A 25818-nucleotide genomic window follows, 5' to 3' on the forward strand; every position below is an offset into this window, starting at 1 on the left:
CACATATTTCCTGTATGTGAAGAAAAGAAAAATGTATTATCATTTCAACCCTGAAAAACAGCACAGATAAAGTTGGAATAAGATTTTATACCGAACTGTAGTGGATCTTAAGAACCAATCTCCAACCTCACCACTAGATATCACTAATGTAACAGCCTGAACCTTTAAATCCACACTCACTGACTGGATCAAGTTGAAATCATGTTAAAAACACTGAAGACCAGTTTGTGGTTTGTTCATGTTTTTATTTTGTCTAAAGAGGTTCGTCCTCTTCAACTGAACCAAACATCATCACTTTTAAAAAGTGTTTCCATCAGAACGTTAAAGAAAAGACAGAACAGAACAATAAATAGAACAGAACCGGGTCAACGTGAACCTGCTGCAGGATGTGGGTCGTCAGTAGACCCGGTCCGGATGGGCTGCCGGACTAATACCCCAAAAACGGGTAGCAATTAAAAATCACACACTACTGTCACAGAGGAATAAAAAACAGATTCCCTTTAGGACGTGGGGTAGGAGTAGTCACAGGAGGTCCACGGGAAGAGGAGGAGGAGCTTCTCTGTCATCTTCTTATTCTATATCGTCTTCACTCAGACTCTGTGCACTCACGATCCGCTGCAAATGAACACCATCAGCAGGTCAGAATCCGACAAATGTACAAAAAAAACCATAACGTTCACACTAATGTGATCAGAGTGAATATTCCACCATTAATCCTACATCTGTAAATGTGGTTATTATATTTAACTTGTACCAGTTTATGTCTCTGCGTCTGAAACATTTTCTCCTGGTTTCACACCAGTGCCTACAGATGGGTTTGTTTGACACTATGAAGAAGAAATACTGTAAATTCTCTTTAGAAAAGAAGCTATGAGAAGAGGACGACGACGTCCATTTGACCAGTATTCGTCTCCTACAAGGTCATCTGAACACTCTCTAGATAATAAACCTGGACCTTGTCCAGCACATTTACAGAGTACAATCAAAAGAAATGCAACAGGACTTTGAGTCTGATCTGAATAAATTTACCTGAACTTTGAGGTGGAAACACAAACCACAGATTAAAAGGGATTCATTTACCAGGGAAATAAATTCCTGGTAATAAAAGTTCCTGTGAATGTTGGTGAAAAAGGGGCTGATATATTCCATTTCTATTTATGTTTTATACAATGTCCCAACTTCATCAACCTTAGTTTTACTGGTATAAGTAAAGATGTTGCTTAAAATCATGTAATTTGTTTTTGTTGTTCTAGGAATCAGACCCGACAGATTCATGACTTTATCATTAGACGAACATGTGGATTCATTTTGACACTAAACGTTGTCATCTTTGTTAGGTCCGATTGTCTGGTTCCGGTGGAAGAGTTAGGTTCCTCTGGGTGCTGATGATACCTGGCTGATGCTGGGCAGTTTGGTGAGCAGCATCTGGAAGACGGGCGGCGGCAGCGTCTGTTGTAGAACCTGAAGCAGCTGCTGAGGTTGACCGCACACGGCGATGGCGTTGGTCAGGTGGTCCACGCCCTTCTCATAGTCTCCTGAGGACACAAACACAAAAACACAAAGTTATAGACTCTTCCACATATTTATTTTGAGTGGATTTTTCTTTATCTCAGACTGAATCAAACCCAGGACTTTCCCAGAACGTCACTGTGATCGTAGGAACCCGATTATATCATATGTTTTGATTGTGATTCATTTGTCCGTGACTTTTTGACATAAAGTGACGTTTTCTGCTGTTTTTCTGCTTGGTTCATTCGTATTGGTTGATCCCTGAACTCTGGACTCCACATGTGGGTGAGTTGATAGAGGTTCATTTAATCTGGGACGTCGTCTTTCCCTAGATTTTTACATAACGAACTAAGGACTCAACGGGACATAAAAACGAAAACTCCCCATCTGTCACTCAAACATCAGGTGAGTTGAGGTCCAGTACTGATCACTACAGTTTGGAATGAGATCAGAGGAACAAATATCACATTCAGTATTTTAGATCAGAAATGACTGTAATATTCAACAAATGTCTCTTATGTGTTCAGTAATGGATGGAAATTGAAGAACAAAGTCTTCTGTGCCAGATGGAACATTAACCAAACATAATATACATTAACTTCACTATAAAGTGTCTGTATGAGTCTTAGTTTAACGGTTTCCTGACAAAAGACACTTATTCTTCATGATGGAAAAGAGGGAAAACAAAACAAAAAAAAACAAACAAAGCTTGAACATTTACTTAAGCTCAACCTCAGTAAATGTTTAACTTGCTCTGACGGATCATCCCATCACTGACGTCCATATGACTGAACCAATCACCAGTGTTCATCTATAAATGGGGAGGGTCTGGTCTGAAACGCTGACCTGAGATCTTTCAGCTCATCGACTCTGAGAAGGAAAGACGAGTGTCACACATTAGAACCAGGAGGCTTTTCTAACTGTTCGGTGTTGGTCGGTTCAGTTCCAGTAGAACCGTCACCATCATCCACGGCAGGATATTCCCATGATGGTCCAAATCATCTCTGAGGCTCATACCAATGGATTATTCAAGTTCTAAAACTAAAATTCAAAAGATCAAATCTGACTCCTCTGAACATTCTTAGGTTCTAGATGTGGTAGTTTTTATGCTGTTGTGTATTCGTGCATGCTGTACCGTATTTGTCCAGCAGTCACCACCAAAGCATTCTGGCCATAGCAACGTGATTATAAGGATATTGTATTCTGAAATTACTAATATCTCCCAAAATATTGGTCCTATCAACTTGCCGTTTTCGCTGGTGTGCTCCTTGATCAAAAATACAACAGCTTGCCAAACTACAGCAATCAGTTCTTTCCGGATTTTGTGTGAATCCCTGGACACACATACATGCATGCACACAGCGCCCACTTTGCTTTTATAATATAAATGAGACATATTCAGTGGTTTTAAGGATTTACCTTTAAATAACAACAAAACGTTTCATGCAAAAGTCACAGATCTTGACCAGTTGGTGTGAATGCACAAGTCTGCAGACCAGAAAATGACACAGATTCATTTTTGATTAAAATAAAAACAGTCTATAACCTGCAGAGACAGCGTAGAATTAATATTTTATTCTGGAACTCAGTGTGGTTCTGATATCTGACAACAGTCAGTCATTAATCTGACTGAAACCCCTCACTGTCCAAAAAAATACAAGACCCATGACCAAATCTAACAGCTTCCTCTCTTTCTCTCTCTTTTTTTTAATGGAAATAATGGACCTGTCGCTGTCTGACATTAAAAGGAGGATGGGTTCGAATATGAGAGGTCAGTGGATATTTAACTCAAACCGCAGATTTTCTTGGGTTGGTGTTTAACAGAATTAAACCTTAACTAAAAACTAAAGGCAGACATTTTTATCTACATTCTATCAAATGATGAAATAGTGATAAAAGTGATAGTGTGATATTTCTAGTTGATGTTAATTGTTGGATAAACAGAAATATACTGATACAGATGCTTCACTGGTTCTGAAACCTCCAATGAAAACAGCTACTAATGTTGGAAATAAAGTGTTCGAGGGAGGGGTTTAAGCTCTATCCTCATCTCACAGTAAAGGGTCTATATGTCATATTTCTATTTTAACAGATTTAAATTATCTGAAATTATCCTCGTAGTGTTTAGAATAAAGATATGTGAAGTTCTGCCGAATATGCTAATGTACTGGACTGTAGATATGAAGTGACTATATTTCCAATTTCCTTGTTTGATTCCAAACAGATCTTTAGTTCAGCTGTTGACAACACAAACTGTACAGAAAAAAAGAGGTTATTTGTGGTTTAACTGCCTAAAAACAGAGCTAAGCTAACAGAGCTATAATGTAAACTATCAGCTGATGCAGCACACGACGATTATAAGACTGTTATTTTGAGCAACTGTTAAAATTAGTGTCTATGAGTTTTAGTTTGATGAATAAAACTTGATACCATAATACAGATGTGTGGAAACAATGAGCTTTATACTTTATTTTGTGAGTGATACAGTTTGTTGATAATTCTTGATGATTTGTTGGTGGTTCTGATATGAGACTAACCCCTGCTGGTGGGAATCTGGAATCTGACACAGAGCACCTTTAAAAGGAGGGATATTTTGCTTTTTAAAAAAAAAAAAAAAAAAATGGAATTATGCATTTTAAAACATTTCCCTGTGGTCTACATAAACTGTAAATGCTATGCTTGGGTCTGAATTCTTCATTAATTCAACTCCACAGGTCCATCTTCAACCCTATTTCTGAGTACTGAAACCAGAAAGGTTGTTTTGAGCTCTGGCCCTTTAAATGCAAATGAGCCACTTCACACCCCAACATTTTAGGTAATCGGCTTGAAGTTTGGAGATATTTTCAGTATGGGCTACAACTGCTGCTGCTGACAAACAATTATGGCGTACTCGGAGAAATGTTTGTCGGGAATCTTGACCTTGCATGTGCAAATGTCGTGACGTAACTAGTTATAGATGGAACAAATTAAGCAGGAATTGAAACAGGTTGTGGAAATCCACTCAATTTTTGCCAAAATGAATATAAAGATAGCTTTGCAGCACCTGGAGGGTTCAAATTCAAACTTTTGGAATTGTTACGGTCCCCAAATACACAAATCAATGTACAAAAGACTAATAAAAGTGAGTTTGGCTAAATATGACCCCTTTAAGTGACATGTTCTTAATACAAGTTCAGAGGTATTGTACAGTTCTAGGTGTGGTCAGCTGTTCATCCTTCCCTCTCACCTGTGCAGGTATGTTGTGGATGGTGCTGGTCCTCTTCATGTTACCACCTCATACCTGTTACGCCTTCTGCCCCGGCAGCTGCCACTGCCTTCATTTAGGGGCTGTGAAGTGTTCAGGCTTCAGCATCACGGATGTACCTGAGCACATGCCCACCTTTATGTTCCTGCTGCAGCTTAACGGCACAAAAATGGAGGTGATGAATGAGCAGAGCCTGGCCAATCTGAACAACCTGCTGCGCTTCAGTCTAACCAACAGCCACCTCCACACCGTCCACCCCCACGCCTTCCACGTAGCCACTCAGCTCAAGTCTTTGAAGCTGTCGTCCAATGATCTGTCCACGATTCCTGCTAGAGTCTTCAGTCCGCTGTTGAATCTGGAACAGCTCCTTTTAGACAGCAACCAGTTGGAGACCATAACTCCAGACATGCTGGAAGGACTTCCTAGGTTGTTGGAGCTTGACCTGAGCCGCAACAAACTGTCTGGTCTTGTCTTTAACGTCTTCAGAGGGATGACCAATCTCACCTTCCTGAACCTTGGTAGAAACTGCATAAAAAAGCTCCCAACCTCCATCTTTCACCCCCTGACTCACCTTCAACACCTCTTACTGTACAACAACGAGCTGGAGACACTTGAACCTGGGATGTTTGATGGACTTGTTAACCTCAAGGAACTCAAAATCCACCATAATCACATCACCAGCCTTCCTGCTCAGGTGTTTTGGCCACTAAGGAACCTGAAAATCCTCTCCCTATCCTCCAACCGACTTCAGGTCATCCCAGAAAAGAGCTTCTACTACATGCCCAGCCTAAGCTATCTCACCTTGTACAAAAACCCAATGTCATCTCTACCGGTCCAGTTGATGGGTCACATGCCTTACATCAAAACATTTCACTTGTTTAATACCAATCTCACTACTGTTCCTGGAAATCTGTTCACCAACATGTCTGGTCTGCTGACACTCCACATACAATTCAACAACAAGCTTCAGGAGTTGCCCTCAGACCTGTTCTGCTGCCTTCCAAACCTCAAGACGCTTTCACTGAAATCCAACAACCTCCAGTATCTACCACCACATCTGTTCTCAAAGCAAACCACGCTGAACATACTGCTCCTCAGCGGCAACAAGCTCCAAACCCTACCAGACAACATCTTTGAAAGCCTCACTGGGCTGTCAGAGCTAGACCTGAGGAACAACAACCTGATGACTCTTCCAGGACATGTCTTCCCATCAAACACAGGCCTGACGTTCGTCCATCTGAGTGAAAACCCCTGGGATTGCTCTCCCACTGGTATTATACGCTGGATAAGACACAATTGGCAACTAGTTCCTGACAGGGACAATGTGACATGTCGCAGTCCAGACTCAGAGTCTGATGGGATGCATCACATTCTAAGAGTTGTTGCAATGTGGCTGCCAACTGTGGAAGAGCACGAAGTGGTCTAGGGTCATGCAAGCAACTTACAAATACTTCCATTGTCCATTAATATTTGGTGATAAAATGTGAAAACTGGAAAATATGTGTTTCATGAAATTAAAGATGTTAATGATTAAATTTTTTTAATTATTCAAAAATGTCGAAAGAGTTATTTCTATCCTTCTAGAGGTCAAAGTTCAATTGATACATGTCATCATATATTATTTTTAGTGCTGTCAAATTATCAAAATTTTTAATCAGATTAATCACAGGGTTGCTATGGATTACTTACGATTAATCAAGATTAAATAGCATTTATTTTTAATCTATATTAATTGCGTGTCATTTTGCATGAGCAAACAGACTCAAGAAAGAAGAGAATATATATATGCACTTAACGTCTGTCCAAGCTGGGCGATGTGTTAGCCGAAGTTCTAGCAGAATCCCTGACTAACATATGATTGGCGTTAATGTGGTTTTTGAAGCTGGAAGTGCTTTGATGAAAAGAAAACTCCTTCCTGCAGAGTGTGCATAATACTTTATGTGAGTCAACTGTTCTGTCTTGGGTCAGCCAACGTGCTGTTTAGCATCTTCCATCTTTATAAGTTGGTTCTGCTGCCTGTCACTACCAGATCAACTGACCATTTGCACGACGTTAACTCTTACTTGGACAAACTGCTCAAATGCATTGGCAGAGACGTTCAGAGTCATTCTGTGCTGCAGATGGGTTAATTGCACTAAAATTTTTAATCAGATTAATCATGATGATGGATAAATCTGCGTTAATGCATTAATTTTGACAGTCCTAATTATTTTATTTCATTCTATCCATTTCTTCTTTCCTTCCATCCTTCCTTTTCTTCCTCACTTCTTTCTTTGTTTCCTCTCTTCCTTTACTTTCTTTCTTTCTTTCATTCTTCTTAGATCACATATTTGTATGCTTGAACATAAAATATCTTCAGGTCAAGTCCTGGAGATGATACTCCTGCCCCGTCTCATTTCACTACATGTAGAACAAATGGTAGAGTCCACACATACTGATGTGTCTCGATTACTCCTGAATCATCACATCATGAATATCAGAGCTAATCATGATTATTTTACATAATTAAGGTCATCATCTCTATTTGTTAAGAACAGTGGATGAAACTAAACAGCTATAACATGGTACGAATATAAGAGATCAACAGATGTTGATGCACCCCATCAACATGGTTTTGGAATGATAAAGACACACTTATCTGATAATCTGTTGCTTCTGAGGATCTCATCTTAACGTTAAGTTCAGAAACTGAAACCATATGAATCCACTGTTACAGAAATCATCCAGTGTGACTCATTTTAGTTTAAGACATAAATTTTATGATTCAGCTGATTTTAAAGTCATAAAAAATTTTCACAATAAAATGGGTTTTTCTGTTTTTGTTGTTTTCCATTTTGCTGTGATCTGGTTCATCAAACTCTTTCTTCTTTATGTTCAGACAAAATCAAACTTCCTCAATATTATCATTAGTTTGTGAACATCTCCACCACCCTCCACAACAAAACAGGAAGCACCAATGTCCTGAATGAAAACCCTGATCCAGATGTTTGATCTTGAACACACTAGTTGGTAGTTCGATGTTTCTCTGAAGAAGTGATGTTAGCACAGATGATAATGAGCAGAGTTGAAGCTGTTTTGTTCTTCTTCCGTGGTTCAGTCATTCCAGTGGTTGTATTGCCCCCTACAGGCAGGACTGTTGGTCATCCAGAAACCTCATCACATCTCTAGAACATTGGACTTTTCTTTCTCTCAAATGAACATGATGCAGACTCGGGAATTTATTCACTAAATCTCCAAATCTACTGATCTCAGTTCTTACTGTTATGAAGAGATCAAGACAGTTTTCTCTAGATTCTTCTGATTTGGAACTAAAAACTCTTCTGACCCATTGTCTTTAGATGAGGTGGGGCTCACATTTTAGTCTATTAAGTCTTCTAATGAAAGGGGGCATTAGTTAACGGATATAAGATAAAAACTATGAATGAAAACTACAAGTTGTTAAATTAATACTGATAGTGAAGGAGGTCTGGATGTGTGGAGTTACCCTGAGCCAGTAGCTCCTCTCCCAGCTGGATCTCCTCCAGGAAGAACTTCTGGACAGCTTCAGCATCCTTCAGGTCAGGAAGCTGCAAGAAAAAAAAAAAAGAAAAACAGCTGTTCAAGAACTGGACGAGCAGTAAGTCCATTTTCAGTTGCTTCTACTTTGTTTTCATTTTCTTTGCAGTTGGACTCTGTTACAATCATTTAGAAAGATAATCTTTGCAAACTGAATCATTCACTTCCTCTAACAATATATAGAAATATTCATAAAAATTCTCAAATCAAAATGTAGCACATCTCAGAATAACATCCTGATTTGCTGGCATTGAACCCATGTACATTCACACTAAAACTCTGATCATTATCTGATTTGTGGAGTTTTCAGATTATTAGTGATCATATAAACAGTATAATCGGACATGTTTTATCAGATCACAGCAATAATCTGATTATGAGAAATCACATTTACACACCAGGTTTTCTCCCCAATACTCTGATGTCTTTATGCATGTATACCTGTTAATCTGATTTATTTCATTCTTTTACATCTGCACATGTGGAAAAACAATTAAATCACAGAAAACAGAAGTGGCATAGTCAAACATGAGCTGAAGGAAGTTTGGTTCTACCGTCACTACGTAGATATGAACTCTGAAAGAAATCCAATAATGGACTAAAACGTTTAAACTAGGGTATAACGATTATCAAGACTGATCTCAAGAAATAGCGTTGTATGTCACACCAGTTCTTATAGTATTTGGTGTGCTATACCTGTGCATTTTTGACCTTTCGCATGTTCTTCAATGCAATTTGATTGCATGTGAATTTATGCCAAGATCTCCGGCTCACATCAACCTAACCCTCAGTGTGTGGTATTTGGCACATCGATTCAGGTTGGACAGTGGGCTAAAAACAGTGTGAACATGCACATGGAAAGCTTAAAGTGTTTACAAATAACACAGCAATTAAAAGTGGCGTGTATATTCACGCAAGTCATGATATCACATTGGATCATTGTATTTCTGAAGTGCATGGAAACGCATCAGATCTGATTATTACAATTATATGATTGCTAACAGTTTTTGGATTTTTATGGTCATGTAAATGGGGTCAGTGAAACTTAGAATATCTTGTCGCTAGAATTATAACCCTGGCTCTTTTTTATTCTCATTCACAACAGTTTCAAACATTGCTAAAATGTAGTTACAGATGGACCTTATTTATCACCAGGTGGCAATTCACTTTTCCATCAGCTCAAGAAATAAATAAAAAAAAAAAACAACTGAAAATAAAATTAAACAAGCAGTGGTCAGGTGTTGTACAGTCTGATGTAGTGGAAGAAGAATATTCTGTAATGTTAAGCTGTGGATCTGAATATTCAGCTGCCTCTCTGGGTTGTCAAAGTGTAAACAGATACAACTGTATCACCTAGCAGTGTTTACAACACTATAATACAGCTGCAGGAGAATTTCAATTTGCCCAAGGCCATTCTATTCTATTCTATTCTATTCTATTCTATTCTATTCTATTCTATTCTCACCTTGGCCAGTCCTGCCCTCTCCTTGGCCACCTTCTGCTTCCTCCTTCCTGGAACAGAAACAACAAAACCATCACATCCTGATGAAAACCATCTAAAAATACACTTGATGCAGCTGTAAACTTTCATTTATTTATTCATGTTGAGTCACAGAATATCATGTTTGCAGCTTTTTTTTTTTTTTTTTAAAGATTAAATAGAGATTTACAGTCGGCATCAACAAAACCTTTATCAAATATCAAACTGACAGAATTTGGCTCTGATCATTGTTTCTAAAATGAAATTCCTGACTTTAAAGGAAAACGGATTAAAACATGAGATGAGAACAATGTAAAGGTAGTAACACACTATTGTGATGTTTTCAGATCCAACACAAACACAGATTCAGATGTCCATCTGTTGAGTTGGATTGGTTGTTTCACTAATTTATATTAGTGAATTTTTGGCTTTTTTTGTATTTTAAAACAGTAATTTCCAGTAACATCATTGAAACAATAAAAAATAGCAGAAAATACTAGTTTAAACAGACACAGAGTTTAGAGTCTCAAGTTACATTTAATAAAGAAACTTTCTGAATAAATTCCAAATGTTATTAAAAGACTTTACTCAGACTAAAATTTACCAATATTCTGTTTTTGAATCACTTAACAGCTGTGATGCTGAGGACATCTTAGCTTTTTATCGGTCAGTTCAAAACATTTATAAGGAAAGAGAATATACAAACAAATGTACAGACATAAAAGAAGTAATTTAACAAACTATCAAAAATCATTAGATATATTAATATGTAAACTAGAAAATCAACATAAGGTCACATTGTGGGAGCTGCCATTAACGTGTGACCTAACCTATTAAACAATAAATTAATACATTGATTAAACTGATGCAGCTTTAAAAACAGTGGCTGATTCATATAAAAATATGCAATTAAATATAAATATAAATATCTGATGTTGTCACTGAGTTATCAGTCTTAAAACAGGTCGGGTCGGTTGGGGGTGAAAATCCGCCCTGATGCCCTCGAGCAACAGAACATCCTCCACCCCCTGTATTCAGCTATATTTATTATAAAATGCTCAACAAATAATAGACACAAAAGTCAGAAACACTGACTTATTATTAAACAGAAGTTTCCTTCTCATATAATAACACATTGTATGAGCTCAAGTATTTCATAACAGGAAAAAAAATCCTATAAATTATATAATTTTCCTTGTACATTTTCTGCTTTTATCGTTACTTTTGTGCCGAATCAGCCAGAGGTTCATAACGAGTTAAAAACATTTATAATCATACTCGCATAATAAAAGATTTATTAATATTTAGAACAATCGCACGAAAAGCCGGTATTTAGACGGAGCCCGGTGGTCCAGTTCAGTAACGGACCCACCGTGGCTCCGGTCTGGACCTAGAAAATTGGAAACCGTGACAGTCAGCGGGGATAAACCGGACCGGAACGACAGAGCCGGACTAAGGGTGGAGGAGGAGGTCGACACTCACGTTCCCGCAGCCTGTTCTTGAAGTTGGGGTCACTCCGTCTCTTCCGGTCGAAGTAGATGCAGTATCCGACAAACAGAGCGCCGCACACCCCCGCGGCAATAGCGCTCGTCCTTCCGCTCATCATGACTCCGGTACTCACTCGGTTCCTGAAGGTTTGGCCGAGAATTGACCGTGTTTAAGCCGCGGTGTGTCGGTGTTTGACGGGAGGCGGGCGGAGCGACTCAGGACAGGAAGGACCCCGAAAGACCCCGTAGTGTGACGCGTTATGACGTCCGACGACCGCCTGATTAGAAATAACAGTAGTTTTTCACCAGGTTGGACCAAAATAACTCAGCATTATGCCAAATTAACATAAAATGAACAAAATAATCAACAACATGAACACAATTGAACAAAAAAATATGCACAATAATCTAAAGGATGAACAAATATCCAAACATAAAAAGAACATACAAAATAATCAACAAAATGAACACAAACCATGAGAAATAATCAACTTAAAAAAACAAAAAAAAACTTGCATAATGAACACAGCTCACAGGATGATATTCTTTACAGTAGTGAAATAAAGGTACATTTACTGCTGTGTTGTTGATTTTATTTGTACTTTTTATTTCTCGTACTTTCTACAGCTTCATCTTTTTACTCTTCTACATCATAGAGTAAATATAGTGCTTTTAATTCATTACATTTATCTATGGCTTTAGAATGCATTTTCATCAAAGCTTTTTCATCTTGTATAAATGATAAAACAAAAGAAAAAACTGTAGAACTGACATTGAAATTAAAGTAAAACGAAGGCAGTTCATATAAATTAGAATAAAACTATTAATGCAGAGGAAAAACTGACTGAAACTGAACTGAATCTAACCACACTTAGAAAATGAACAGGTATGATGAATAAACTGAAACTGTTGGATGTTTCCTTGTTTGTCGGAAAAGCAGCAGGGGGAGCTGTTGATCCAGCACAAAATCCATCAACACAAACACTCAGAGATACACTGTTTACAGCTCAACACACACTAAGCTTCCAGTCTGAGGACGTCATGGAGGATTTACACAGAAACATGAATGAGTGAGTCCTGAGGCATCATGGGATACAACTGCAGAAACAGGCCTGGACATGTTGGACATGAGTTTTACATACCAGCTTGAAGGACACACACTAATCCGAGCCTTAAATTCATACGTCTGCAACACAAACCACATGAATCTGTCCTTTTCTGTCCTGTTTGTAAATACGACATCTTAAATCAGACACAGATCATCCAGTCGACCATCTGCTTCCACTGCATCACCCTGTAAATGAAACCAGAAATGCTGACTCAGGAGGCACATCCAGTATGACCACGAGCACGAGTGGTGGTCCTTCAATGAAAAATCAACCAAAAAGCAACCTAAAGCAAGAAAATGACAAACAATACACTGAATGGACAAAACATCTAAGAAAAATAATGGACCAAAATGAACCAAAATCAACAAAAATAATCCTCAAAATGGACAAAAAATAAAATTCCGAACAAAAAAGAGCCAGAAACAACAAAATAACAAAATAGGAGGACTAGAATTAGTGCCTTTATTTGTATTAGTGTGAAAAACTGTTCAGTCTGAACACAGGTGAGTTCCTCACTATTGCTGATTTAGGAACAGGACAAATTCAGCACCAGGCAGGGAAATGACATTAGGGTATCCATGGTAACTACAGAACTGATGAGCATCTGGAGTCAGTCTTCAAGAATCTTCAGTGGTGGGAAGGGGGCGGACTGGGGCAAAAAAGTGACCCAGGAATTTATACCTGACCGGCCCACTCAAAACCAAAGTTATCTGGCCTGTCACTCATGAAACTAATGTAGCATATGTGTTTTTACAAAGATACAAAGGCAATAATGTAGTGTGTGGATACAATTTAAGGGCTTTGTAATGTAACACAGTAACCAGGGGTGGACTGGCCATTAGGAGTACCGGGAGTTTTCCTGGTGGGCCACTGGGTCAGTGGGCCGGTGCGTCCAGTGAGAGGGAAAAAAAAAAAAAAAAGACAATCAGCTGTTGCCAATACCAAGATGGCCCACATGGTTGTGTCCAGTGCCCCACAACAGGGTGAGTATTGGTGCAGTTTGGCCGGCCTTTGATATGGTTTCCAATATTTTATGGGCTAGTGTAACCCAGGAGATAAATTCTGTCAGCCTGTCATTTTCTTCTTCTTCCTTCTTCTGTCAAGTTTACTTGGTGGTTGGCAACCATCTTAGGAGGATTACCGCTACATACAGGGCTGGTGTGTTATTGAGCACAGCCAGAGGGAATATTTATGATAGTTATGTAAATTAATTATATTCTTGCCAATAAGTCAGTTTCTTTGAGAAATATGAAAAGTTGTTTTAACTCTCTTTTAGAGGGTTTTAAGATGTTTATTAATGATAATACTTTACCCTCTCTACTCAGCACCTGTCATTTTCTCCCCATTTGCTTGAATATACCTACGGTCAAAATCTTGTGGTATCTCCATGATTTCTCACGAGGAAGGCCACCTGTATCTCGGCATTTAGTAACGTCACATGGTCACATGACACAGCACACCCAGTCACGTTGCCTATATTACCATTCTGTGGTGATTCAATCATTCAGGTGGACGCTGGAGGAGACGCCTGCTGCAGGTCGATTTAAAAGTAACTTTTTCACCTTTTTACACCTGTCTTGTTGTTAGCGTTAGCCTAGCTGCAGCCCATTGGTTCATATGGACGTGGTTAGCTGCATTTGCCTAGCCACGGCCCATTGGTTTATATGGATGTAGTTAGCTGCGTTAGCCTAGCCATGGTCCATTGGTATAAATGGACGTGGTTAGCCACGTTAGCCTAGGCGCAGCCCATTGATTTATATGGACATGGTAAGTCACCAGTGAATTTTTTGGGGTCTACCACTTGACTTTGTTGTTCCATAACCCTCAGTATCTTTTAAGAAATTCAAAATTACTGTCTTACTGCATCCAACCGTAGCAGCGATAACGCGTGCGAGAGGCCATGCTTATGCGGCTCAACAATCCAACGACGTTCAAAGAGAGGAAGCTTTTTTGCCTTTCCCATCAGGAGGTCATGACAGTGTGAATACCCGACAGAGAATGACATTGAATCCACAGTTTTGCACAGATTTTGGCTTTCCAAGGTTGTGGTCTTTAACTTTAGATCAGCTGACGAACAGTCAATTTAAATTTAATTGTTTTCAATAAATTGCTTACTCAAATTTTTTTTTTTTTTTTTTTGATCTCACTCCCATTTCTTCTTTTTGCATTTTGAAACTCTACTTAGAACCTTCTTAAGATCCAACAGTGCAAAATTTTAATTCTCGCAATTTTTCTGATGGTCTTAAAATTTTGATCAGGAGTGTATTCAGTATTAATGATACAATTAATTGATTGAATTTGATGAATAATATTGTACATGTTTATTTCAAATGTGATACAACGATTTCATGTTAATATGGTATATTGATCACTTTTGTATATTGATGTGTTGTTGATTAAATTAATGTATTATTGACTGAATCTTGACTAGGTATTTAATACAGCTTGTATTATGTATGTAATTATGTGCAAACTAGATTTAGATTTTCAATTTGTTTAGTAATTTGGTCCTGTCCTCTACACAGGTCAGGTGTTCTAATATCCTGATAAATGGCGAGTGAACAAAGCAGGTCTTGAGCCTAAAGACTACTGCACTTACAAAGTGTGCAGATCTAGTCTACTGCTGGGCCGGTAGGAGGGCTCCTTGCAGCCTGCTATAACCCTCTTTAGACTACCCCACACATACTCGTTTTGCCACCACCCACGTCCAAAATGTTTTACCCCATACAAACTCTGTTGCACTTTCCGGACATATGGACTCACTTCCGTAAAATGTTTTTTGTTTTGTTTTCTGCCTTTTTGTCCTCGTCTCCTCTAAATATCATGTGCGTCACAATAAGTGTCTGTGTGAAACGCAACAGTAGAAACAATGTTTAGTAGCAGCAAAAGTTAGGAAAACAAAGCTGAGATTTAGGAAAATTGTAACTGAATAATTTTTTGATTAATTGATTATTTGTTTCAGCTCTAACTGTTCTGACTAAACAGTTGTTGGTTTGTTTACGTCACCTTGTGATGAACTGGTGACTCCAACTTCACCCGTTGGCAGCTTGGATTGGATCCAACAGCCCACCACCCTCTGGAGGACTGAGCGGCTCAGAAAATGAATTAATGAATGAATGTACATTTTAACCGAATGGAGATACATGGTTTCCTATTCTGTTTGTCCTTTCCCTTTTATTTCATCAGGTGATAGTCTGTTTCACATTAAACTGTCTTTTCCAACAGAGCCCTGGACATGAGGGCGGTGTAAAATCCTGAAATAAGCTCAAAGTAATGTGATACCGTATGATCCAGACGATCAGATCCCTGATGAAACGCCTTGGGTCTGAGCTCCATCCAGTCGGTCACAACGAGCACCTCTATTACTCGACATCATCTACACGCTGTTGTATGCGTCCAGTGTGTGATTGATGTGTGTTTGCTTTGGCAGCATCCGTCCATCCGCAGATGGCGGCTCTCAGCATGAAGCCCCCTCAGAGGACCATTAGCGTGGTCGTCACCACGCTAAACAAAGAGGAGCAGCACTGTATGATCCCGCAAAATGGAGATGCTGATGAGAAGAAGGAGGCGATTGAATGAAGCTCTGAGAATTTGATGAGGAAAAATCACCAGTTTGAATCTAAACTTTATGTCAATGACACATAAAGTCAGCATCTGTTGCTAAAAAAACAACAAAAAATAATCTGGACATATATTGGTAATTTATGTGTTTGGGTAATTTTTTTCAAATAAATTAACCAAAGTTCTACAAAAGCTTTACTGTTGCCTGTTCAAGTACTGTTAATACCATATTTAGTTTGTGGGGAGAAGGGGTGTGTGCTTGGGGGGGCTGGGTTGAACAGAAGGAGTGTTAACAGGAAGTGAAGGAGCTCCGAACAATCTGCTGTTTAGATCTGCAGCTTTGTGTGAACATCCTCACCGCAGTGTATTCCTGCTTTGTGTTTTTGTGTGTTTCTCTATGTGTCGATGTGTGTGTCATTGTGTCTGTTGTGTGTTTGCTGGTGAGGAATGCAGAGCTTGACCTTGTAACCTTCTACCCACATTTACCTCCACATAGAACATTGTTTGTATACAACACACTGATCCTGGAGGTTGACCTTTGACCTTTCATGGTAGGTTGACTGCATCTAGTTTCCATTGTTTAGACCCTTTTACACAGCACTTCTGATACAGGAATATTTTGCCTTTATTCCGGAACGATGTCTGTGTAAATGAAACAATGGATCATTTGGTCCCACCTCTGTAATATATCTGGAGGTAGTAACAGCTGTGGTAAAGGTGGAATCGTGATTCCGGAACGATAAGTAAAAAGAACACCTCTCGTTCCACAACCAAGGTGTGATGTTTTGATGCCATATTGTGTGTGAGACCCCTGCGCTGGGTGGATTTAAAAATGAGCACGGGCCATGTACAGTAAACAAACATATCAATGTGACCAGAAAGATGTCGAACTGGGGAGACACCGAGATCCGCCAGCTGTTGTCACTTCAGGCGGAGGACTCTATCCATGCTAACATGGAACGGTGAAAGACGGGCCAACTCTGGAGAGGTTAACAACAGTGCTATGCTTAGGGTATTTCCAATGCGCAAGTTATATATTACACTATACACTGTGCTTTGATTCCGGAACGCAGGTCTGCTGTGTAAAAGTCCAGCCTGTTTCACCTCTGTTCCTCCTTTGGCTTGGCTGTGGAAATCAGTCAATGGTGGAAAAAAGGTGGGATCACCATCTCACCTTTTTTTCTGGGATCTCTGTGTAAAATGGCTTTTGACTGAGTGGGTTTGGTCCAAATCATACAAACAGCAAATGTGATGCAAGAAGACTGATGTAAAAAGATGTAAATGATGGAAAATATGCTCAGTGAAAGTGGATTTTAGTCTGGACTCAGTTGATGGAATGAGAACAGGTTTACTGTGCACCTGTGTGGTACTTCCTCAGTGTGGCTGATCGTCATAGCAACACAGCGCAACATGTTGAACATCATCATCAGCACGACTGAAGTGACAGTGATGAAACTGGAAAACAGATAACTGGTAGTTACTTCAGAAATAAAGTAGTATTTTTAAGATTTTTTCTGGTTATTCACACTTAAATGTATTAAAACAGATGAATTTTCAATAGATATTGACATGTGTGTCATGATGACACACAGAGTCATGTCCATAAATATTTGGACAGTTACTAGTTTTCTAATGTTTCCCCTGTTCATCACCACAGGGGATCTGAAATGAACCAATTAGATGTGGTTGAAGTGTCAGTTTTCAGCTTTAATTGAAGGGGTTTAAGTGAAATAATTGTTAAGAAATTACAACCATTTTAGACATAGTTCCATTGTGGTGGCGAAATTATAAAATATATGTCACCGTCCAAATACTTATGGACAGAGCCATGATTTTGGACAGTGAAAGATGCTAAAATAGTATCTGATAGAATCAGGCGGTCACTGCCTTCACGTAGTGGAAACACAAAACAGTTAGGCCGAGTTGGGTCAGTACCGTCAGTAGAAACATGGCATTAGGTGCTTTCGAAGTTCAACTGGACTGGTTTTGTCCTTGAAAACATTTCATTGATTGGTTAATGATTGGTTGATTAGTTGACCAATCAAACCCCCCCCCCCCCAAAGGACTTCGACAATAACCCTGAAACTAAGGATCCCCCCCATGACCCTGACACTGGGTCATTAGCATAGTCTGTTGGATGACAGACAAAACATTTTCAAGAACAAAACCAGTCCAGTTGAACTTCAAAAAAAATTTTGAAAATTTTGAAAATTTAAGTTCATGGTTTGGGGTTCTGGAGGTCCTTCTGCAAGAAATGTTTGGGTTTTTTGTCAAAAAAAAAATTATACTTTTAGATAATGTTGGACATTTGTATTATTGTCTACATGTTCACAAATACAGAAAAGCATCCATAACATTTTAAAAAGCTGAAAAACTCAGTCTGCTGAAGTTCACTGTTTGAATCTCATTGAATTTACATGATTTTGCACCAAAGTCTGTGACAGAAAAACACTAGATATATGATGATAAAGATGAAAGAGTTCTTAAATGAGGTTGTGTTATGTATTTTTACTGATCATTTCTTAGAATCACCACCAACAGCACTAATTCCTCTGATAGGCTGAGGGGAAAAAAAAAACACTACTGATTTCCCTGCTTTTCAGTCTTGGATCCTGATGTCTCTTGTCGAACTGATTGCTGTCCTCAGACCACCGGTTCATATCTGAAGGCTTGGTAAACCCACTATGGTCCTCATTACCCTGTTCTGGGATCAGTTCATTCACGTCAGACCAGTTCCATCCAAATCCTGCAGGTTGGACGGCGTCCCGGCAAAGATGAAAAAATGTCCACATTCTTGCTGCCAGCGGCCCCAACACGAGTCAGACTCCTCCTCTTCGTCTTTGTTCCTTTAATAAATCTCTGCAGACCGAAGCGGGTCCAACAAACCTCCCTCCGTCACCTCAGAGTGAACCATTTGCTCTGAGCCTTCATCTCTCTGGCAGCAAACGAGAACAAGACGGAACTGTTGTAACCAGAGAAAACAGCCTCGGTTCATCACAACTCCAAAATGAGACACAAACGGCAGACTGTGTTTGCTGAATTGACTCCCTCTGATCTGAACAGAACTAATAAAAACCACAGCTGGAAATGATGCAGCTCATTGTTTCATCAGGTCAAACGCAGCAGCTCAGCCTCAGGCAGTTCATTTTCACTATCTGTACGTCTCTGACCTTTGGATTCTGAGGTCAGGCGGTGAAATCAGCTCACAGTGACGATGACGAGGCTGATCTCAGATCAGGCAGACGAAGGAGAAAAGCTGATGGAAGAGGCTGCAGGTACCAGCTGGTGACTCTGCAAAGGTCAGAGGTCACTGTGTCATGAGAGGCATATTATGGATTACAACATAGAGAGGAGGGAGTCAGTGGGGGTGAAAGGTCATGAGGGATGAGGAGAAACTCAGTCAGCTGACAACAAAAGCGGTTTTAGTCGTTTCTGCAGAAGAAATGACACTTTAGTCAGACTTAATACTGTGAAAAGAATAGAAGTGAAAAAAAACAGCCATGTTAAAGATCAAAAACTAGAAAAGTACAAGAAGAAAACATTGAAATATGGATCTTAAATAGGCAATGACTGTGTAAATTATATCCAGAATCATTCATTCTTTAATTTGACCTTTTTAAACTTCTGCTAAACTTCTGTTGATTTCTCATAAAACTTGAAAAACTGAATAGAGATGAACTGAATCTACCTAATTCATCTAATTTAATCTAATGTAATTTAATCTAATCTACTCTAATGTAATTTAATCTAATCTAATTGTTTATCCAGTGTGCCGTGTTTGTTGTTATTTTATTTTTTTATAGCTAATTATTGTTGTTATTATTACTTAAATTATACTTTTTGTAGTCATTACTATTACCATAATAATACTATTGATATCATTGTACTGCTATACCATTATTACTTTCATTACTTGTATTATGATTATTGTTATAATTATTATTACTTGTATTATTTATTACTACTAGTATTTCTAATGTGTAATTGCCTGTTCTTACTGCTGTTTCTACAGTTATTGTTGTTGTTATTTTCTTTCCTTTTTTCTTATAATTGTTTTTATATCTGTACATATGATGTTGTACTGATATTGGAACCTTAATTTCTATGTAATCTAATCTCATTTATCCTGATTTCTTCTCTGTTTTTTTCTTTTTCTTTTTTTTTTTTAATCATAAGCAGTAGTGTTACCTACAACCACATACAACACATACGTTTACTGTTCCCAGACATAGTTATGTCTTTGCATCTTATAATGAGACGAGACAGAAACTGTGGTCAGATCTGCAACATCTGCTATTCAGAAAACATGTTTCCTATTAATGCATGTAATGTCTATCAATCTGTCAGTCAAAACAATATGTAAAGAAGCAACTTTGGATCATGGGAGTTGAAGTTTACTCCAGCAGATGATTTATATTCACCATGGCCCAATCCCAGTTCACCTCTTGGCCCCTCCCCCTTACCCCTACCCTTCCATTAAGCATGGTCACGTGAAGGTGTAGGGGTGTCCCGATTCTCGATGAGTCAGAGGGGAAGGGCTAAGGGGGAGGGCTGTTTGGTCGTTGAAATGGAGGTTTTGACTACAAACAGGGGGGTATGACAAATCTCCCATAATTCATTTCGAATCACTGGCAAGATGTAGGTAAACACAGCAAAAAAGTGCAGCAGTGGGATGAAAGAAACACACAAATGTACATATTTTCTTTGTAAACAACTTAATCATTTGATTATCTGTTTAGAGCTGTTTCAATGTGTAATAGATCGCATTTCTGCAGTTTGCCATTGATAGCTGCAAAAAGATGCCCGAAGCCCATGCATCAGAGACAGTTACAGCTGCTGACGGCATGATGAATACTTTCGGAATCAAAGTTGTCGCATTTATTTTATAGTGGCATCTATAACTGTTGATGATGTAACAGGTCTTGAAGGGTTGTCTCATTTCATAGGGGAATATTTCAACCCCTACCCCTTGCAACTCCATTTCAAGGGGTAGTGCCAAGTGCAAGGACCAAGGCAAGTGAATTGGGATTGGGCCCTTTTGTTATGAAACTGCTGCAAATATCATAGATTTGGCTAAATTCTAACACTACTAGAAACTTAGCCATATGTACATCCATATAGAAATAGTTTAACACATCTATATAAATAAAGATTGATTGATTAATTGATTGATTGATTGATTGAATACAGGAAGTGACCTCATTTTCCCAGGACTTGTAGTTCTGGGGCATTAACACTTCTCTTGCATTGCAGTGTCAACATGGTTTTATTAAAAGATGTGTTTGTTCATAAGTATCTGTCACAAATAGACATTTGATGTCATTATTGTAATTAGTTCATTGTGATGTACATGATGTCCTCCTGAACAATGGACAGTTTTTTGATAGCATTTATAAAACTGAATGTATCTCAAAAATGAAAATATGTATCGACTCAAAGTAAGTTTTCTGTGGTTTGAAAAGATTTTGTGCATGAATTTGTGCTTTTTTTTTTTACATTTTCAATTTTGATGGCTACAGGTATGATATTTATATATTTAAAAAAAAAAATATGTGTAAAAAAAGGCTTTTTTGTGGTTTAATGCACTTTGAACTTATTTAGATTGTAAGGACATATTACATACATTCAAATTTGGGATATAAGAGTTGTATGGATGTATAGCAAATTAAAATGTTCCATATAATGTCCCTACAGCTGTAAAAACACACAGATATGCTCTGGACGACTGGTTCTACGGGTAACGTACCTTTAAGAGAAATAAAGCTTTTTCCAAAAACAACCGTTTTCTAACTCTACTCCAGTTGCTACTAATACTACTCCTATTAATTTAAGACCAAACTCAGCTACAACACTAGAAGCACTTGGAGAGTGCAGACCTCCGCCAAAGCCGATCAGTGCCCCCCCCCCACCAAAATTGAATCATTTGTTCTTTGTGCCAGTATCAACATTTCCTCAAATTTTCATCCAAATCTGTCCATAACTTTTTGAGTTATCTTGCACACGGACAGACAGACAGACAGACAGACAAACCAACGCCAGCAAAAACATAACCTCCTTGGCGGAGGTAATAAATGTTTCAATTCGATAGTGTAAAGTGATATTTTGAGGCTTTTTTTTTTTTTTTTTTTTAGAGACAACAGCAGACTGTTTGGTCTTTAATCAGCCCTGACAATGGAACGTTGACTCGTTTTATCTCCGTTTTGTCAGTTTGGTTGAACTTCAATGGTTCTGAAAGTCTCAGCTTTCGAAGAACGTTTCCCTCCCCGTTATAAAACATACAACCCACTCATTCATCAGTTGAATAATACAGGAAGAACTGACATCTGAGTCCAATCCCCAACGCCGCTGGTTCAAAGCCTCCAAGAAAAAATCACACAACCTCCTTGGATCTCACCGTAGAACAGCAGCCTCAGATGGAAACCACAGGCCTCAATGCAGCCGGAGTCATGTGTCCTCCTCCTCCTCCTCCTGCTCCTCCTCCTCCTCCTCCTCCACACGTCCCTCGATGTCCTCGGCTATTTTTATCCTATGCTCCCCGATCGACTCCTCCTCCTATTCCCATCTACCACCAACAGAAAGAATGAAATTATGGCTCTCGGGTGGCAGTGATCGTATAAAAGGACAAGTCCAGAGGAGGAGGAGGAGGAGGAGGAGGAGGTACAGAGTTAAAAGACAAGACTAAAGAAACATCAGCTGTTGTAAAAGGAGGAAACAGAGCAACAGTAGTAGAGTCTGGTACTATAATGAGAAAATGTGAGTATTATCTTGATTTACAGCAGTTTTTGGTCGCATCAAATGCTTATTCCAACATATTGACTGTTCTGACCAATAGATGTGATCAGATTTGTCTCTGAACATTAAATCAGTGTAGAACTTTACTGATACAAGTGGATCCACAACATGAAGCAGGAGGAGGAGGTGGAGGAAGTTTAGTTCCCACATTGTTAGAATTCATGTCATGGAATGTCATAATGTTTCAGTTCAGATTCAACACTAGGATACAGGTTTTTAATGCAGATATTTGCTCAGAAAAAAAACTAAGCCTCCTGAAATTTTTTAACAGAATTTCATCCACATGATCTTCATTTTCCATAATATTTTAGTCATCCTGCGTTTTATCAAAATCTTGGTCATTTAATTAAAGACATAACATGAATATTTACCATTAAACCTAATAAAATAAATGAGTTGTTTCATTGAGCTTTTGAGTCACAGTGTTGATGTTTAGGGCTTTTATTGTGAAAGGTAATAACAGGAGGTGTTGGGTCTGTCTTGTTTTCATCTCATTTGAGTTACATCTAGTGGCTGAAAATACACTAATATGCATTTATAGTCATAAAAATATGAGTACATAATCTATAAATAAGTTTTTTTCTTGCTTGAACTGGAGGTTAAAGGTCAAACATGTTTGTGAACTGGTGTATTTGAATAAACTAAAAATGAAAATGATGGTCCATCACTACAAACATCCTAAATATAGTACAGAAAATACAGGTTTAACTGGTATTTTTGGGTTGAAGTAATATTTTAACTCTAACATTTGATCAAATAAGAGAAGCTCAGTGATTTGTTTCCTACAGTTGGAAGTAAAACTCTTCTAATCTCTGTGTTCTTTAACATGCTGATATAACGGCGTCAGGATGGAACTATTACGTAACCCAGATGACCTCCTCGCTCTGCCTCAACTGTCTGCAGCTGCAGCACTCCACCAATCACAGCGCAGGTGAGTTTTCCATGACGACGAGTTACCGAGCAGACTCTCCTCATCTGCTGTCTCCAGTCGAGGAGGAGGAGGAGGAGGAGGAGGAGGAGGAATTCAAGTCGCTCATCCTCCTCTGCTGTCGTTTCTGTCCTGATACAACTTCAGTAAAGTATTCCGAGATTTCTGGTTCCACCCCGTTAGTAATCGCTGCGAGGACATGTGTACAGTCTATTCCACATTTACTGAGGAATGGCATTACACTAATGCACAAACACACAACTACATGAAAATACAAACACAAACTCAGCCAATAAAACTGTCCGAATGCCTGCAGATCCCAGGGAAACTTCAAACCACAGAAACAGGAAGTGATAGATGGAGATCTGACTGGTCCTTATAGATGGATGTTTCTCAGCATATATCCATTTCCACTCACACTCAAAACAACATGTATGCTCTGCAAAGCTACTGTTAGCACCAAAAATGATTGAAAATGTTTTAATATTATGAGTTAAGCACAAAAAAGAGGGAATAAAGAGAAAAACAAATGAAATGAACAGTTTTCCACATAATTCTACAGATAAACCTATTCATTTCACTAAATGGGTTGTTTTTATGGTTAGGGTTAGCAAAGGAGTCAGGAAGAAGTGAAAAAGAAACATGATGCAAAAAGTTTTTACCCTCAGTTTGTAACAGGATGTGAAGACTCAGCCCATGGCAGCCTCCCTCTAAGGTTTGTCCTTAGTTATTTATCTAAAAGACAGATGGTTGTTTTAATCTCCTGGATGTCAACTAGTGTTGTTTTTGTCAGCCTGTTTTAATTTTAGTTTTAGTCTAGTCTTTGTGCCAAACTCTCTTTTCAGTCTTTATTAGTTTTAGTCATGTTCAAAGTTTTTACGTCTAGTCAAGTTTTAGTTGACTAAAACTCTGAGCATTTTCATCATATTTTAGTCAGAATCACACATGACTATTTTTGTCTAATTTTAGTTGACGAAAACTGATGCCATTTTTGTCTTGTTTTAGTCAATGAAAATTGTATTTTAGTCTCTTTGTAGTCATGCAATTCTATTTAATCTGGCCAAAATAGACTTGACAAAACCAACATTTTCTTTTAGTTAAACCCATTTTAGTTCAAACGAGGTTATGTTATCATTCTTATGGACTCAGAAATATATTATATGCTGCCAGTTACCATATCTGTATGAATATTGATGAGGGCAAGTATAGTGAGTCTTTGGTGTCGGTCACTGTATTGCGCAAATAGCCGACATCTTTAGAAGCCTTGGGGGGGGTGGTAAAGCATATTTATGTCCGAACCCAAACCATGTAATATTTGTTAATGAAAGCAACATTAATGTCGGGCCACGTTGTTGGAGTTAAATTTCAAACTGATTCACGTGTAAACTGGTATTTTCTAAAATAGTCTGTTCTCAACACGTCCTCATACTTTAATGGTCAAATACATTAATGTCCACTCAAGCCCAAAACAACTTGTGCAGGAAGTTTTTACTCACAAAATCCTGCTGACATAATTAAAACTTTGTTCTGGAATGATCACGGCAAAGATCTGATTTGGACAAATAATAATGTGGTTAATGTTAGGAAGAGATCACAATAGGGGCTAAAATATGAACCTTCTATGAACATTTCCAAATGTTATACAGACTTTTATGGTACCGCTGCATCTATGAATATGTGCATTTTACTGTTAATGTATTTAAGATTTAGGATCTGCTTAATAAAACAGGTTTACAAACTTTTTTCAGCCCAAAACCCAAAAGAAATTGTTCGTAAATTTGAACTTCTCACTTATGAACAAAAAAAAAGTATCATCTGAGTGTTTTTCATGTCTCTGTAAATGTAAAAGATTAATAATAGTTAATTTTGTTCATGTTGATTTCAATATGAATCAAGATGAAGAGAATAAGCACTTAATCAGTTTTGTTCTAGTTCTAATGAATAAAATGCAAAAAATAATAAGCAAAAATGAACAAAATAACCAAGAAAATGAACAAAATTCACCAAAAATTAATCATCATGGAAATGAACACAATACCCAAGAACATGAACAGAAATGTTTAAACAATCCAGGAAAAAGAACAAAAGTGAAAAAATAATCAGAAAAATTAACATAATTATCAAGAAAATAAACTATACAATTTGGCGACCTA

General features: G+C 38.3%; 1 protein-coding gene across 1 annotated transcript; it reads right to left on the minus strand.

Moving 5' to 3' along the window:
* Positions 1-224: 224 nt before the first annotated feature.
* Positions 225-11514, minus strand: tomm20b (translocase of outer mitochondrial membrane 20b). Its single transcript, XM_030159849.1, has 5 exons — positions 11271-11514; positions 9774-9820; positions 8238-8319; positions 1393-1535; positions 225-615 (listed from the first exon to the last, which is right to left on the minus strand). The coding sequence occupies exons 1-5, from the start codon at positions 11392-11394 to the stop codon at positions 571-573; spliced, it is 441 nt and encodes a 146-aa protein (XP_030015709.1). The 5' UTR covers positions 11395-11514; the 3' UTR covers positions 225-570.
* Positions 11515-25818: the final 14304 nt, after the last annotated feature.

This window comes from Sphaeramia orbicularis, chromosome 1 (genome assembly GCF_902148855.1).
Source record: "Sphaeramia orbicularis chromosome 1, fSphaOr1.1, whole genome shotgun sequence".
Taxonomy (NCBI): domain Eukaryota; kingdom Metazoa; phylum Chordata; class Actinopteri; order Kurtiformes; family Apogonidae; genus Sphaeramia; species Sphaeramia orbicularis.

Bases quoted from the DNA above. Each gene is read 5' to 3' on its own strand.
- tomm20b (XM_030159849.1), bottom strand. From the start codon at position 11,394: ATGATGAGCGGAAGGACGAGCGCTATTGCCGCGGGGGTGTGCGGCGCT. The intron at 9,821-11,270 runs GTGAGTGTCGAC...TTTCTGTTCCAG, and splicing joins CAAGAACAGGCTGCGGGAAC to GAAGGAGGAAGCAGAAGGTG. The intron at 616-1,392 runs GTATCATCAGCA...GTTCATTTGCAG, and splicing joins AACTGCCCAGCATCAGCCAG to CGGATCGTGAGTGCACAGAG.